This window comes from Microplitis mediator, chromosome 9 (assembly GCF_029852145.1).
Source record: "Microplitis mediator isolate UGA2020A chromosome 9, iyMicMedi2.1, whole genome shotgun sequence".
NCBI classification, from domain to species: domain Eukaryota; kingdom Metazoa; phylum Arthropoda; class Insecta; order Hymenoptera; family Braconidae; genus Microplitis; species Microplitis mediator.
This window is the reverse complement of record NC_079977.1, coordinates 16,441,975-16,461,293: the sequence shown is the minus strand read 5'-3', so window position 1 is coordinate 16,461,293 and position 19,319 is coordinate 16,441,975. Positions and strand designations below refer to the sequence as shown.

The 19,319-nt window shown below is 33.5% G+C and overlaps 2 protein-coding genes across 2 annotated transcripts; both read left to right on the top strand.

The window, feature by feature from the left end:
• The first annotated feature begins 938 nt into the window (after nucleotides 1-938).
• Nucleotides 939-2,171, top strand: LOC130674212 (uncharacterized). The gene has a single exon (XM_057479480.1). It carries the CDS (start codon nucleotides 939-941, stop codon nucleotides 2,169-2,171), a length of 1,233 nt encoding a protein of 410 aa, XP_057335463.1.
• Nucleotides 2,172-15,327: 13,156 nt separating this feature from the next.
• Nucleotides 15,328-16,173, top strand: LOC130674211 (dentin sialophosphoprotein-like). The gene has a single exon (XM_057479479.1). The coding sequence runs from the start codon at nucleotides 15,328-15,330 to the stop codon at nucleotides 16,171-16,173; it is 846 nt and encodes a 281-aa protein (XP_057335462.1).
• The last annotated feature ends 3,146 nt before the right edge of the window (nucleotides 16,174-19,319 follow it).

Genomic DNA, 19,319 nt, shown 5'->3' with positions numbered 1-19,319 from the left:
CATTAACACTGTCAGGAAATTCCTCTGTATTAGAGGCTGATTATTTTCCACCCATTGAACTATCACCATTGAAAAAATATGCTTTGGGTCTTGTGGAACTCTTAACGTTTAATTCAATACCTAATATTGATGTTGGTGCTAACAAGTTTTATATAGCTAGTGGTGCAGACAAAAATCGTGTTTCAGAAATAGATCGTTATTTGACAGATGCTCAAAGAGAAAAGGTATTGGCTGATACTATAATAACAATACCAACGGGCAGTTATGAGTTAAAAGATATTGAAAAGTATTTATTAAAAGAGCTACCGGAAAATTTGGAATTCAGCCTCAAAGCAAACAATAATGAATTGCATAGTGAAATTAAGTGCAGTAAGCCTATAAATTTTGAGCCTAAAGATTCAATTGCATCGGTATTAGGATTTACGAATCGATCTCTAGCACCAAATATCTTGCACAAGTCTGATTTACCAGTAACGATTCTCAAAATCAATGCGTTGAGACTTGAGTGTAATATTACTAGTGGTGCATACATAAATAATCACAAAGCGCACACAATCCATGAGTTTTTCCCGTCTGTTGCACCTGGATATAAGATCATTGAAATCCCATCGCACATCATTTACCTTCCAGTCGCCGTCGATACAATACGTAATCTTAGAGTGTCCATAGTAGATCAGGATGGGAAATCTGTGAATTTTCGCGGTGAAACAATAACTATACGATTACACATAAAGTCTATAAAATAATGGGAATTGTTTTTAATACGAAAACTGGTGGAGGGTATAAAATTGAGTCAAGATGCCTCAAACCGATCAGTCATCGTGCACATGCCAAAGTGTTAACACATCAGAACGCTCAATTTCTCAAAAGTCTCGGATTAAAGTTACGTGGAAAATTGGGAAAATAAAGAAAATTAATTTTTGCTGCATTATATTACCATGGCGGAAATCTTAGACATTCAGAAACCAATTGTGTATGATGAATCGATCGCACACTATGAACTTCATGCACATCAACCATACGCATCATCAACATTAAATAATAACGATGAAATCCGTATCTGTGTGCAAAATCAAGGCTTATGTTTATTACTAAACAAAAGTACACTACACATAACTGGAAAATTTACAAAATCAGATGGGACTGCAGTTAATGGAACAATGGAGTTGGTGAATATGGCTGTTTGTCATATGATTGAAGAATTATCCCTACTACTAAATGGTGTTGTGATTGATCAATGTAAAAATGTAGCTATTACATGTCTGATGAAGAGTTACACATCTCTAAGTCCAGGACAGCGAAATCTTATGGAAAATGCTGGGTGGTTGATGGGTGATGCTAATAAATTAACTAATGATGATGGATACTTTGATGTATCCATACCATTAAGTGTCATGCTTGGGTTTGCTGAAGATTACAATCGCATTGTCATGAATGCAACATATGAGTTAGTTATCAGAAGATCAAATACTGATCTTAACGCTTACATACATAAACCAGCAACAGTTACTGATGTTGCTGCAAACGTTAAGATTACTCTAAATAAAGTTGAGTGGCTCATACCACACATCACTATATCTGATAAGCAGAAAATTCAAGCATTAAATTATATATCAAGTGATCCAGCTATTTCAATGAGTTTTCGTTCATGGGAGTTGTATGAATATCCATTACTTCCAGCAACTACAAAACACATTTGGCAAATTAAAACATCAACACAGCTGGAGAAACCACGTTATGTGATTCTGGGATTTCAAACTGCGAGGAAAAACGCAGTTAAAAAAGATGCCAGTCAATTTGATCATTGTAATCTTAGAGATGTAAAACTTTTCCTCAATTCTCAAAGTTATCCTTATGGTAATTTGAATCTTGATATCGATCGCAATCAGTATGCATTATTATATGATATGTACACTAATTTTCAAACATCATACTATGGTAAAGAACCAGAACCATTGTTGACAAAGGCAGCATTTTTAAAAGAAGCCCCACTTTATGTAATTGATTGTTCTAAACAAAATGAAGCTATAAAATCTGGGCCAGTGGATGTTAGAGTAGAATTTGAATCTAAAGTTCCATTTTCACCTCAAACATCAGCATACTGTCTAATTTTACACGATCGTATAATTGAATATAATCCTATAAGTAATAATGTTAGGAAATTAATGTAAGCAATATTTTGTACTCTATAAGATAAAGGTTTTGAATAAATAATAATAATGAAAAATAAAAATTTAATTCAAGTGTTTTTTTATTTTATTATTTTTACGTTACAATTTAACCTATAATTTAATATTATAATTTTTATTTATATAATTATATTTGTTAACTAATACAGGTTCTAGAATAATATTTAGTTTATCAATTCTGCGTCTAAAACGCTCACGATCTGCAGCTGCTTGCATCCATTTACCTTTCCTAGCATATTGATATGCGAAATTCCATACTCGAAAATGATGAATAATGGGTGTTGGATTGAATCGAACTTTTTTCTTAACAATTATATCATGTGAATCTGTTTTATTCTGTAAAAGTTATTAATTTATAGCACAACGAATTTCTAAGGAAATATATTATTTTCTTAAAAAGACGTTAGAACTATATGTACAATAATTTATTTTCCGTTCATTACATGCATAACAGTTTTTCTTGTATGGATAAATGTCACCTACACCATCGTGTTCATGACACACTTGATAGTCCATGATTTTTTGGTTATTTTTTAGGTGCACTGGTAACTTATCCCAAGTTTGACTGATTTCAGCTCGCGCGAATAGCATAATGAATGTTTCATCGAGACAAGCAATATCACAATCTTGCATTTTACTTAAATCACTCAATTGATAGTAAAGTTGTACAGACTTGTCATATGATGAGCCTTCACCCCAGTGCGCGATAAACCATTGCTTGATTTGTTTAGCATTTTCAAATGCACAAGAATAAACACCTTTACTTCTCAAATGATCTATCCTATTTGGACATATTGGTCTTGAATATTCATCTAAATCCTCATTGAAAAATCGCATTTTCTCCAAATCAATTACTGGTACCGCATAGTTAATTAGTTTTTCAAGAAGGTTTTTCTTTCGTGCTCCTTGCACATAAAAATATGAAGCTTTTTTTGTAAAAGTGTAAACATTACTTGACAATGTATCGTATGAGTATTCACCAGTATCCCATAAAATTCCATGACCACATCCTCTTTGATCCACGTTTTCATGTAATATAGTAGTATTACTGTGCTCTATCGGTGACTCATAAATAGAATAAAAACGAGATTCATACATCTTTTCAGAAAGCGTAATATCAGTAATGTAGACTTCTTTGAATACAAATGATCCGTCGGGGATTTCGAAACCCACAAAATCGATTATAAACTCCATTTCCACAATTGCAATTAATTAATTTGAATGTCCTGCGGCATAAAGAGTTAACTTAAAAGGGTTTGAACAATTTAGAAACTATTTAAAAGTTTTAACAGAGATTTAAACAGGGATTAAATGATTTTATTGGAAGAAGTATGTAAGACTTGTGAGGAAAAATATAAATAACTTACCTATGAGGAAGACTGACTGACTTTGTATCTAAGTTTCACATGAAAATTGAAACTATAACTGATTGATGGTTGAATAAAATGTCAGCTTTTTATATTACCCTCCCACCTTAACTACTAACCACCCCACTTTGACTACTACTCACCCCCCACCTTTACCTAAATTATAGTTTTGAACGGGTTAAATTAAAAGGGTTGAACGATTGACAAACTATTTAAAACTATTAAAAAATATTGTTAAATTTAAAAAAAAAATTTTTAACTTTTAAAAAAATTTTAAACTTTTAAAAAAATTTAAATTAAAAAAAAAATTTTAATTTAAAAAAAAATTTTTAATTTTAAAAAAAAATTTTTAATTTAAAAAAAAAAAATTTAATTTAAAAAAAAAAATTTTTAATTAAAAAAAAAAATTTTAATTTAAAAAAAAAAAATTTTTAATTTTTAAAAAATATTTTAAACTTTTTAAACTTTTAAAAAATATTGAAAACTTCTTAAAATCATTTAAAACTTATTCAGAATGAGAACGGCCTCTGAAAATCTGCAGAAATCTGTTTTATCGGGGGGGTGAAGCCCCCCAGTTTAACTACTGTCAATTTATAAATAAGTTAGCTGTTGAATGTGAAAATCTCATAGAAAAGGGTCAAGTAATTATAGTTGGGGATTTCAACATAGATGTAAGTAAGAAAACGCAGTACTCAAGAAAATTGTTAAAAGAAATGAAAAAGTATAACCTGAAGCAATATGTTAAAGCAAACACTAGATGTACAATCAATTCAAATACAACAATAGATTTAGTCTTTGCAAATGTACATATAGAAACTGAAGTGATGTTAAAGCCTAGGATTACTGATCATTACATGGTTAAAGTCAATTTACCCAGGAAAATCGGAATAGCAATTTGTAATAAAGAATGTAATATAATAGAAAAAAGAAACTACAGTAATTATGATGAAGCTATATTTCGAAATTTATTAGAAGAAAAATATAATAGACTAAGAATTGAAACAGACGACACTATTGAAGTTGATGTAAACGTATACCTAGAAAATGTAAATAATATCATTATTGAAAGTATTAATGAAGTAGCGCCAATACGTAAAATAAATGTACCTACGAGGTGGAAATATAAACCTTGGTTCAATAGAGAAGTTAAAGAATTGATTAACCAAAGAGATCATTTGTATAAAGAAGCGAAATTGACTAGATGTGCAGCACGATGGGATCAATATAGAAGTATGCGTAACCGAGTTGTATTAGCGATAAGAAATGCAAAAAGAAATTTTTATGAACAGCAAATTGATCACCAAAGGAAAGATACCAAAAAAATGTGGAAGAGTTTAAAAGAAATACTTGGAGATAAAAAGAAGGGAGTCTATCGAAACGATATTGTTTTCGATGGTACTAGTTATGATGATGAGAGTATAATTGCAGAGAAATTTAATAATTATTATATTGAAAGTATAGAGGATATAATAGGAGAAATTGATGTAGAAATGAGTGATGACTTAGAATCTGAACGGAAAAGATGTAAATCTGTTTTGACTAAATTTAGAACTGCTACTGTTAGCGAGATTGATAGAATTATAAAAAATTTAGACAAAAATAAAAATAAAAATGACGAATTGTCAACTGACATAATATCGAAAGTGTGGAGTGTAAATAGACATATGATCACTACATTAATAAATAGTAGTATTGAACAAGGAAAGGTCCCTGAATTATGGAAAAACGCTGTAATATACCCTATTCAAAAAATAAAAGGAAGTAAGAAAGCAGAAGATTATAGACCGATTATTACGTTGCCATTATTGGAGAAAATACTAGAAGAAATAGTCAAGAAGCAATTGGAAGAACATATAGCACAAAATAAATTATTGAGCGAAGAACAATCTGAATTTAGAGTAGGGCATTCATGTGAAACGGCATTACAGAAGACACTTGGAGAGTGGAGAGAAGGCTTAGACAAACGAAAAATATTTGGAGTATTGTATCTAGATCTGAAAAGAGCATTTGAAACAGTAAACATCGAAAAATTAATAATAAAGTCAGAAAATGAGTATGGTGTTAAACACAAAGCGATTGAGTGGTTAATATCATATTTGAGAGGTAGGACACAGCAAGTAAGATTTGGAAAAGTTAATTCAAAAAAGCTAATAGTAAAAAATGGAGTACCACAAGGCTCAAAATTGGGTCCCTTATTGTTTATTTTGTATATTGATGGCTTTGTTACCGTAGCAAAAAAATACGGTTGTGAGTGTAGATTATTCGCGGATGACAGTATTGTGTGTTGGTAGGACTGATGGAAATATGATAGAATTTATATTAAATAAGACTTTAAGGGAGTTGGAAAAATGGCTAAATCAAAATTTCTTAAGGGTAAATACGAAAAAAAAAACTTTTATGATAATTCATGTCAAAAGAAATAGGGTTTCCAAAAAGTGCAATATTCGAATGGGTGGAGAGAGAATAAAAGAAGTAAATAAAGCAAAGTATTTCGGAGTTATAATAGATAGGTTTTTGACGTTTGAGAACCATGCTTATTATATTTCAAAAAAAGTAAATAAGAAAATAAGTTTTTTAAGACGTATAAGCAGCGTCATAGGATATTTTAGTAGAGTTTTAATCTATAAGACAATTGTGGCTCCACATTATGACTACTGTTCAACAATAATGATGAACTTGAATAAATAATGTTTGAGTATGCTACAAAAAACCCAGAATAGAGCGATGAGAGTGCTGCTAAAAGTAAAAAAATATACACCAATTCAGAGTATGCTGGACGCCTTATGCTTTATGTCTATTGACCAAAGAATAAAGTATAATGTTTGTATATTAGTTTATAAAATGATTAATCGAATAACGCCAGAGTATTTAAGTAGAGAAATTTGTAATACTAGTCATAATTATAATACTAGAAACAAAGGCAATTTGGTAGCAATAAGAACGAGAACGAAGACCGCGGAAAAAACAATTAACTATAAAAGATTTTTGATGTATAATAAACTGTCGGATGAGACAAAAAACGCAGAAACTTTAATTAAATTTAAACTAAATTTGAAAAAGGACATAAAAAATGGTAAAATCTAATAAAAATATGATAGTAAACTGAAGTCAACTTCTCAAGATGTAATAAGAATGTTATAAGTAATGTCGAAACTTTTGCCCGTTTAAAAAGTACTAGAGAAAGAAATAAAAATCGTAGAAATTAAAAAATCGAAAGTCGTGACTTCAAAAAACGAAGCAGCTAATTTCATGATTCAGAATAATTATTTAAAATCTTGCAAAGGAAAACGAAAAAATAGTTATGCTAGAAGCTAACAAAAGAACCCGCCATGGAAAATAAGAGTTATTCGAAAATAATAAATTCAAACGATTAAATCGGACAGAATAGTTCAAGGAAAGGAAATAAATCCGCAACGTGAACCGAAATAAAATTCTGACATCCTGAACGTATGAAAAATGATATGTGTCATTTAAATAATAATTATTCCTCACATTTTCCCACACATTCAGGAACACATTATGCCACACATTCAGACAAACAGTATCCCACACAACTTCCCAAACATTATCCCACACATTCGAACATACACTATCCTACACATTTTCCCACACATTTTTCCATTCATTATCCCACACATTATCCTACACATTTTCCTACACATTATCCTACACATTTTTCCACACATTATCCGACACATTCAGTCATACACAATCCCACACAATTTCACGGACTTTTTCCCACATATTTTAAACATACATCATCCCACACATTCAGACAAACATTATCCCACACATTCAGACAAACAGTATCCCACAGATTATCCCACACAATTTCTCACACGTTATACCCCAAATTTTTCCATACATGATCCATCACATTTTTCCATACATGATCCATCACATTTTCCCACACATTATCCTACACATTTTCCTACACATTATTCTACACATTTTTCCACACATTATCCGACACATTCAGTCATACACAATCCCACACAATTTCACGGACTTTTTCCCACATATTTTAAACATACATCATCCCACACATTCAGACAAACATTATCCCACACATTCAGACAAACAGTATCCCACAGATTATCCCACACAATTTCTCACACGTTATACCCCAAATTTTTCCATACATGATCCATCACATTATCCCACACATTCTCCCACAGATTATCCTACACATTTTCCTACACATTCAGCCACACATTCTCTCACACATTTAGCCACATATTATCCCACACATGGACATACACTTTATCCTACACATTTACCTTTACGTGTTCTCCACACTTATAATTTTAATATTAGAAAATTAATTTAATTCTTAGGTTGTACGTATAAATAGTAGTTTATTTCATTTTCAACGCATATTTATTCAATTTTAATATTGTAATATGCTTCAAAGCATCTGAATGGTCTGTAGCTATTTGATTATATATACATTTCTATTTTTATATATAGAATTAACAAATCAAATACATACAGGAGATATACAAATTTTACTCATAAATTTTCACTGTTTTCCACGAATCGTTATTATAATTTTAGTTAATTTTCATTATGTGTATTTACATTGATAAATGCATATTTTCCAATGTTATCAATCGTCAAGTTGTATCGTTTATTGCTCAAAATATTCTTCAATCGCGAAAACGATCTTTCAGTGTCACACGATGTAAGTGGTGCATACATCATACACCTTACGTCTTCCATGACCCAACTGTGTGGAATTTCGATGTCCGGTTCTCCCTGAAGAGATGCAAATATGTTCATGATATCAACACTGAACCCCGTATTATTCAATAGTACATTCAACATTTTGTCTCTTATCGCCTGAGGAATATGTAAATTTTCTGTGATGTCCGATGATATCCCAGTTATAACCTCGATTACGGTTTCTAAATCAAGACCTTGGGTTTTCAAAGTCTTTATTGCATCTGCAACGCAACTGTAATTTTGATGGATGGTGTCAAAATCACGTTCTATATCAGGAAGGCGCCATAACTCTTGAGCACGTAGCACGACTTCAGCATCAGGGATCAGTGCGTTGATTACTGGTTTAATCGTAACAAAATACTGATGATAATATGAAACAGCTCGGAGCCACTCACCCCATCTGGTTATAACGGGTTCAGGTGGAAGGGGAACACCTGGGGCCATGTCTTGGAACAGTGTTACTCTTGTTGGCGCTTTACGAAAGACGGCTTTTGTATTCGCTATTACACCATTCGCATTTACATATGTCTCTCTGATTGTTTCAGCTACTCGGTGTAGACCATGAGCCAAGCATGAAACGTGGATCAATTTTGGAAAGGTATTTTTGAGCCTTAATCCTGCTGCCATCATATATGGTGCTGCATCAGAAACAAACAATAGAAGTCTATCATGATGGGCATTGTCTGGCCACAAGATACTTAATGCGATGTTGACAAAATTTTCTATTTCTTCAGCGTTAGCAGTAGGGATACAGCCACAATGAAGTAAATGAGACACAGTAGCCTGGTCTGGAAGTAGAGCACCAACGATTGCATGAGTGATGCATCGACCAAATTTATCTGACGTTTCGTCAACTGATAAATAAATTGAATGATTACCAATTTCTTCCCGAAGTCTCTGCAGCTTTGAAACATAAATTAGATCAACATATGATTTTCTTAATGTTGTAGCTGTAGGTATTTTTTGAGAAGTGTACTTTTCCAAAAATCCACGAAACTAAAGATTGTTTAATTTCTCGAATAGAATGTTGGAAACCAAAAGTGTCTCAGCCAGTTCATAATTGAACGTGCTAGTACGAGATTGACATTGTGAAACAGCGTCCGCAGTGGGGTCAACAGGTTGAGCACGACGATCAGCGATAGATTGATGAGTGTTGTTCAAAATGTGCCGTTCAATATCACGTCGTGCAACTGAATTCAACTGGATTTTACAGAGCGTGCAGTATACAAAATCATTACCAACGTTGAAAGTTGCAGGTTCAATATTTAATTGCTGAACGATGCGTTGCCATCGACAGAGAAATAGAAGTCGTTGTCTTGGCATGATGAGTTTGTGATTTGATAGCAAATGACACCAATATTCAATTGCGATAGAAAAAAAAAAACAGCCAACGTAACCAGAAGAAAATTAAAATTCGAAAACTCAGTAAACAAAAAAAAAGTTTTACGCTTGTGATAAGACGAGAAAATTATACGTACGAGGCGCAACTTAATTTTCTTAATTAAATATTTAAGATAAATAAAATCAAAGTGACCAAAAACTTAATCACTTTATTTTATGACAACTGTCAGTTTAATTTTTAAAACTCGAACTTAGTCACTAAACAAAACAAAAATAGTAATAATTTCAAACAAACGAACTAGATATTCTTTTTATTAATTTTGGTCTTTCTTACATCATGATCCAAAATTTCTCACACATTATTCCACACACTATCCCACACATTCAGCCACACATTTTCCCGCACATTCTCCTACACATGATTCCACACATTCAGTCACACATTATCCCACACATTCAGACATAGATTATCCCACACATTATCCCACACATTCAGTCACACGTTATCCCACACATTCACACATACATTATCCCATACATACATTCACCCATACATTATCCCACACATACAGTCACACATTATCCCACACATTCACACATACATTATCCCATACATACATTCACCCATACATTATCCCACACATACAGTCACACATTATCCCACACATTCAGTCACACATTATCCCACACATTCAGACATAGATTATCCCACACATTATCCCACACATTCAGTCACACGTTATCCCACACATTCAGCCGCACATTATCCCACACATTCAGTCACACATTATCCCACACATTCAGTCACACATTATCCCACACATTCACACATACATTATCCCATACATACATTCACCCATACATTATCCCACACATACAGTCACACATTATCCCACACATTCAGTCACACATTATCCCACACATTCAGTCACACGTTATCCCACACATTCAGTCACACGTTATCCCACACATTCAGCCGCACATTATCCCACACATTCAGTCACACATTATCCCACACATTCAGACATAGATTATCCCACACATTATCCCACACATTCAGTCACACGTTATCCCACACATTTTTCCACACATTCAGCCGCACATTATCCCATACATTCAGTCACACATTATCCCACACATTCAGACATACATTATCCCACACAATCAGACATACATTATCCGACACATTCAGTCACACATTATCCTACACATTCAGTCACACATTATCCCACACATTCACACATACATTATCCCATACATACATTCACCCATACATTATCCCACACATACAGTCACACATTATCCCACACATTCAGTCACACATTATCCCACACATTCAGACATAGATTATCCCACACATTATCCCACACATTCAGTCACACGTTATCCCACACATTTTTCCACACATTCAGCCGCACATTATCCCACACATTCAGTCACACATTATCCCACACATTCAGACATAGATTATCCCACACATTATCCCACACATTCAGTCACACGTTATCCCACACATTTTTCCACACATTCAGCCGCACATTATCCCATACATTCAGTCACACATTATCCCACACATTCAGACATACATTATCCCACACAATCAGACATACATTATCCGACACATTCAGTCACACATTATCCCACACATTCAGTCACACATTATCCCACACATTCACACATACATTATCCCATACATACATTCACCCATACATTATCCCACACATACAGTCACACATTATCCCACACATTCAGTCACACATTATTCCACACATTCAGACATAGATTATCCCACACATTATCCCACACATTCAGTCACACATTATCCCACACATTCAGTCACACATTATCCCACACATTCAGACATACATTATCCCACACATTCAAACATACATTTTTCCACACATTCAGTCACACATTATCCTACACGTTCAGTCACACATTATCCCACACATTCACACATACATTATCCCACACATTCACACATACATTATCCCACACATTCAGTCACACATTATCCCACACATTCAGACATACATTATCCCACACATTCAGACATACATTGTCCCACACATTTTCCCACACATTCAGCTGCACAGTATCCCACACATTCAGTCACACGTTATCCCACACATTTTTCCACACATTCAGCCGCACATTATCCCATACATTCAGTCACACATTATCCCACACATTCAGACATACATTATCCCACACAATCAGACATACATTATCCGACACATTCAGTCACACATTATCCCACACATTCAGTCACACATTATCCCACACATTCACACATACATTATCCCATACATACATTCACCTATACATTATCCCACACATTCAGTCACACATTATCCCACACATTCAGACATAGATTATCCCACACATTATCCCACACATTCAGTCACACATTATCCCACACATTCAGTCACACATTATCCCACACATTCAGACATACATTATCCCACACATTCAAACATACATTTTCCCACTCATTCAGTCACACATTATCCTACACATTCAGTCACACATTATCCCACACATTCAGACATACATTATCCCACACATTTTCCCACACATTCAGACAAACATTATCCCACACATTTTCCCACACATACGAACATCCATTATCCCACATATTTGAACATACATTATTAGCAACAAAATTATGTAATTGAGAAAATCTTCTAAATGACGTTTAAATCATTTTGGCACACACTTTTAACTTCTTTCACTGCGTATCAATATTAATAATCATTCTTATATCAGAAGAGCGTAAGTTCAACTGTTTATATTTCGAATGTTTTAATTTAACTTTTGCTATTGTCAATTGTTTTTTCTCTGTCTGCATAATTATATTTAAAATTCTGACATTTGATATGTCAAAACGAACATAACATTGCCGTAAAAAGATCTAAATAAATTCGAACGAACCGTATACCCTTATAACAAATACTAGTTTAAATGTTGCGACGGAGACGCAAATTATCCCAGTACTGTATGCGGTCACCCACGTGTAAATCAAAAAAAAAAGAAATTAAATTAAATTTAATAAACTCAAAGTCCGAAAAAAAATAAAACGTTGATAGATTTAACTTCAATTAAATTTTAAATTAATAAATAAATAATAGTGTTATTAAAATTGTAAATAATAAATTATAAAGTGTGCCTGGACCAGCTCCTCAGGCTGGGTTAGTGCACGTAGGCGCCAGACCGTTTCTCGAAAACGGACAAAAATTTTTATCAGGGGGAAATTTGCGAGGGAAAATCCGAGCGAGTACAGCCAGTAACAAGGCGGATTTAATCGAAAGAAATAATAAAAAGAGAAATAATCAAGAAACGAAAATAATATGCACAGTTGAAAATATATATAAATAATAGATTAAATTAAGTATAGCAGGAAAAGACCCAGGAAAATAAATATCAAGTATTTCCCCGAGAATTGTTGGATACGATTGTTTATATATAAATTATTAAGAAATTTTAATACAATATGTCACTGATAATATAAATTATAATCTTTCATGAACCCCTGGGGGCTGAATCTATACAATGCAAAAGAAATTCTGAATTTAAATCCAATATAAATTATAAATTATATTATAATAATGATTCACTTAAACAGATTAAACGAAATGTCCATAAAATATTTATCACCACCTTGGGTTACCCCTTTACACTTTACAGGGGGAGAAAGATACGGCACACTCACTCTCAATCACAATATAAATTTCCAATTATTACATGGATTATTTAAAATAAATAATTATCACCCTTTCAATAATTATTAAATAATAATAAAAAAAATATAACATAAATTGCTTGACCACTGGGGTAAATAAAAAGAAAAATCTAAATAATAATTCGGGATTAATTAATTAAATGATAATAATAACTGTAATAAATTATAATATAAATAATAAATTAATAATAATAATAATTCCACTTAATAATTATTATTATTTGCCCAGGAATTTTTCCTGTGAATTATTACGTCGCCGGCTTAGGAATTTATTTTCTTAGCCGGCGTATAGCTATAGCTATAAGTATATAGATATAGGTAGCTATCGATATATCGATATATCGAACTACCGCAACCGCGCAATTTTCAGTGTTAAATCATAAGTTAAACAAAATATAATTATTTTATCACCCTCAATTCTTTTATGAATTCAAATGTATCATTCAGGGGTATCTAACACAAAATTAGCCAAATTATTCGCGTCGCGAATGCCAACAATTCCCGGGGAGTTTACAGGTAACAATGCATTAAAGGGGAATACAAGAGTACTTACTCGATTCTCTTCCAAATTAATCCGTAACTCGTACCGGAACTCAGTCACCCGGTGAATTTTAACTCAACTTTGGCAGCGTGACCACGAATATTGACAAAATTAATTAATAAACCAAAAAAAAGTATCAACAACGTAAAATGAGAAACAGCGTCTGCTCAGTATCACTTTCCGTACCTTTCTGAGTACTTTATGGGCCCGCCACTTGTTGGCCACCCACGTGGCGCAACAATCGCCCTTAATTATAATTATCATTGTTACCTAGCCCCGGGCCTTTAAACTAATTAAATAAATTATAAAGACAATTTTTCCCTACCTGAATGATACAAAATAATTAAATACATATATTTAGTATGTATTTTTACCAAAATCATAATCGTAAAACATATATATAATTAAATAATAATCAATCGAAGCCGCATGTTATCCATCGATATTGCAGGGGAAAATATCGATTTTTCCCCTCCTCTATGGTCACTATTTTCATCTCCTCAATACCTGGATACTCAATTAAATCGAAATAAAATAAAAATAATAATTGGGGCATAATGTGGCCACACATTATGTCCCCTGAATAACGCCAAATCATAAATATATCCTTATAAATAATAAATAATAAGTGTAATTATTTTTAAATTAAAAATTAAATTTTATGCACACACGTGCTCTCAGTCATACCGCGCGCATGCGCGAGCAAACGCTGTCTCACCGGCGTAGCAACGAAATGCCCGCGTAACCATTCAAATTTAAACTTAAATACTATTTTTAATTACTTATTACTGATTAATTATTGATTAATTTGAATGGTTACGTGACACCCTCAATAAATCAATCAATTGATCACTTTAGTTATCTATCAATTAACCAGTGCATTAACTAATAAATAATTTAACAAATTCATAAACACTGATTACAATGCATGCTCTCATATTATGGCAACACACTAAATCCTTTTCTATTGTTCCGTTGAATGAAGTTATTGAATATACGAAATTCAATTATTGTCTGGTTAAATACAAAAATAAAATTTATCGTGGTAAAATAGTGGCTCAAAGTAGTAAGTTTTTGAATTTTAATTATTTTCTTTTTTGTATTCTTTTTATTGCTATTTATGTTACGATTTTTGTTATTGATCATGTTGTGATTTTTACTATTTTAACACAAAATAACAACTTGTTTTTCACTTCAGAATATTCAATTTTGACAGTGGGAAGTTGAATTATTATTTATCTCATTCAGCTTATAATTCAAATTATAATTAAAATTTTTTCCTAACTAAAATATATAAAACATTATTTCCTCTTAGCGAATAAGGATTGGTTGGAATCGCTCGAAGTTAACACCGATGGAGTTGTGATTGGTCAAGTCTTAACCACTCCGAATGAAAATTTACTCGCAAATAATAGTAAAAATATGACGGACGTTTCTCCTATTAAAAATTTAGACAATAAAATTACTGATTCTATCGATACTGAAAAGAATACTACTGACATTACAAATACTGTTACTGACTTTACAAGCTTTGACAAAACTAAAAACAATGATACTGATACTATCTATACTGAAGGCAATGCTACTGACATTACAAATACTGTTACTGACTTTACAAAATTTGACAAAACTCAAAACAATGATACCGACACAATTAATACTGATTCTGACATTTTAAACTGTGACAAATCAGACAATGATACTACTACTACTTACGTTCAAGACGGCAATGATACTTACAATAACAATAACGCTGACTTAAAACACACTAATACTGATATTTATGACAATATTAACCCTGAAATTAGAAATACTGTGACTGGTACTGCGGACTGTGATACAACTCAAAAAAATACTATTGCTGATGAAGTTGTAGGCTGCAGCAAAGCTTCCAATAAAACTACCGATATGGACGGTACAGACTGTGATAAAACTTACAATAGTACTACTAATATAAATCACCGTGACACTACTATTACTGACGCTAGTACTGATCTTAAAAAAACTGACATAAAAACTACTGATGATAAAGGTAAAGATAAAACGAATACTGATAAGACGAACTTCAAAAACACTGAGGATAAAGACACTAAAATTACTTACACACGAACCGATAAAATTGAAATTATGCCAAAAAGTCGAGTATTTGTTTCCGTTGGAGATTATAAAAAAATGATCAAAATCACAAGTAATCCGAGTAAACTAGCCAGAGTATTTTTGAAAAATATATTCGGAAATGAGCTGCTGGTAATGAGTATAACTGATTGAGGGAAAGGTGTTAACAATGCTATCCCTCCAGAAATTCTGAAAACATGTGAAGGTGAATAACTTCTCGTTATACTTGATTCATTAACCTAATTTTCGTGAGTTAATTAGCGTCTCGTAACCATTTGATTACAAAATCGACTTAACCGTTCTCTTTGCTCGCCTCGGCTGAAAAGTGTAAACTTTACAACATTCATTAACCATCACAATTCAATCAAATGATTATGAGTAATAACGCTATTAGCTCGATGATGATAACACTCAAAGATAAAAATAGTATAATTTGAAAAAAATCATTCCAGAATTCGTAAAGCTTCATACATCGCCAGAAAAACGGATCAGCCATGAGGAATTTAAAATTTGTGTTACACAAATGTGTGACACTCTCCGCCATCCGAATAAAAAACAAAAAAATTTATCATAAGTTGTGTTTAACATTAATAAATTGTTATTGATGTTGATTAAATAATGAACTCCACTTGAAATATTGTATAGGATGTGGACGGAAGAATTTAATTCACTGTGTGGATTACTGTGTGCATGTAGCATTATGTGTGTCTGGATGTGTGGGAAAATGTATGTCTCAATGTGTAGGATAATGTGTGACTGAATGTGTGGGATAATGTATGTCTGAATGTGTGGGATAATGTATGTCTGAATGTGTGGCTGAACGTGTGGGATAATGTGTGACTGAATGTGTGGGATAATGTATGTCTGAAAGTGTGGGATAATGTATGTCTGAATGTGTGGCTGAACGTGTGGGATAATGTGTGACTGAATGTGTGGGATAATGTATGTCTGAATGTGTAGGATAATGTGTGACTGAATGTGAGGGATGATGTGTGGGATGAGCTATGTCTGAATGTGTGACTGAATGTGTGGGATAATGTGTGACTGTATGTGTGGGATAATGTGTGACTGAACGTGTGGGATAATGTATGTCTGAATGTGTGGGATAATCTATGTCTGAATGTGTGGCTGAATGTGTAGGATAATGTGTGACCAAATGTGTGGGATAATGAATGTGTGAATGTGTGGGATAATGTGTAACTAAATGTGTGGGATAATGTGTGACTGAATGTGTGGGATAATGTGTGACTGTATGTGTGGGATAATGTGTGACTGAACGTGTGGGATAATGTATGTCTGAATGTGTGGAATAATCTATGTCTGAATGTGTGGGATAATGTGTGACCGAATGTGTGGGATAATAAATGTGTGAATGTGTGGGATAATGTGTGACTAAATGTGTGGGATAATGTATGTCTAGATGTGTGGGATAATGTATGTCTGAATGTGTGGGATAATGTGTGTCTGAGTGTGTGGGATAACATGTGACTAAATGTGTGGGATAATGTATGTGTGAATGTGTGGGATAATGTGTGACTGAATGTGTAGGATAATGTGTGGGAAAATGTATGTCTGAATGTGTGGGATAATGTGTGACTGAATGTGTAGGATAATGTGTGGGAAAATGTATGTCTGAATGTGTGGGATAATGTGTGACTGAATGTGTGGGATAATGTATGTCTGAATGTGTGGGATAATGTATGTCTGAATGTGTGGCTGAACGTGTGGGATAATGTGTGACTGAATGTGTGGGATAATGGATGTCTGAATGTGTGGGATAATGTGTGACTGAATGTGTGGGATGATCTATGTCTGAATGGGTGACTGAATGTGTGGGATAATGTGCGACTGTATGTGTGGGATAATGTGTGACTGAACGTGTGGGATAATGTATGTCTGAATGTGTGGGATAATCTATGTCTGAATGTGTGGCTAAATGTGTGGGATAATGTGTGACCGAATGTGTGGGATAATGAATGTGTGAATGTGTGGGATAATGTGTGACTAAATGTGTGGGATAATGTGTGACTGAATGTGTGGGATAATGTATGTCTGAATGAGTGGAATAATGTGTGACTGAATGTGTGGGATAATGTATGTCTCAATGTGTGGGATAATGCATGTCTGAATGTGTAGGATAATCTATGTCTGAATGTGTGGGATAATGTATGTCTGAAGGTGTGGCTGAACGTGTGGGATAATGTGTGACTGAATGTGTGGGATAATGTATGTCTGAAAGTGTGGGATAATCTATGTCTGAATGTCTGGCTGAATGTGTGGGATAATGTGTGACCGAATGTGTGGGATAATGTGTGACCGAATGTGTGGGATAATGTGTGACCGAATGTGTGGGATAATGAATGTGTGAATGTGTGGGATAATGTGTGACTAAATGTGTGGGATAATGTGTGTCTGAATGTGTGGGATAATCTATGTCTGAATGTGTGGAAGAATGTGTGACTGAATGTGTGGGATAATGTATGTCTGAATGTGTGGGATAATGTATGTCTGAATGTGTGGCTGAACGTGTGGGATAATGTGTGACTGAACGTGTGGGATAATGTATGTCTGAAAGTGTGGGATAATCTATGTCTGAATGTCTGGCTGAATGTGTGGGATAATGTGTGACTGAATGTGTGGGATAATGAATGTGTAAATGTGTGGGATAATGTGTGACTAAATGTGTGGGATAATGTGTGACTGGATGTGTGGGATAATGTGTGACTGAACGTGTGGGATAATGTATGTCTGAATGTTTGGGATAATCTATGTCTGAATGTGTGGGATAATGAATGAGTGAAAGTGTGGGATAATGTGTGACTAAATGTGTGGGATAACATGTGACTAAATGTGTGGGATAATGTATGTGTGAATGTGTGGGATAATGTGTGACTGAATGTGTAGGATAATGTGTGGGAAAATGTATGTATGAATGTGTGGGATTATGTGTGACTGAATGTGTAGGATAATGTGTGGGAAAATGTATGTCTCAATGTGTGGGATAATGTATGTCTGAATGTGTGACTGAATGTGTGAGATAATGTATGTCTGAATGTGTGGGATAATGTATGTCTGAATGTGTGGCTGAACGTGTGGGATAATGTGTGACTAAATGTATGGGATAATGTATTTCTGAATGTGTGGGATAATGTGTGACTGAATTCGTGGGATGATGTGTGGGATGATCTATGTCTGAATGGGTGAGTGAATGTGTGGAATAATGTGTGACTGTATGTGTGGGATAATGTATTTCTGAATGTGTGGGATAATGTGTGACTGAATTCGTGGGATGATGTGTG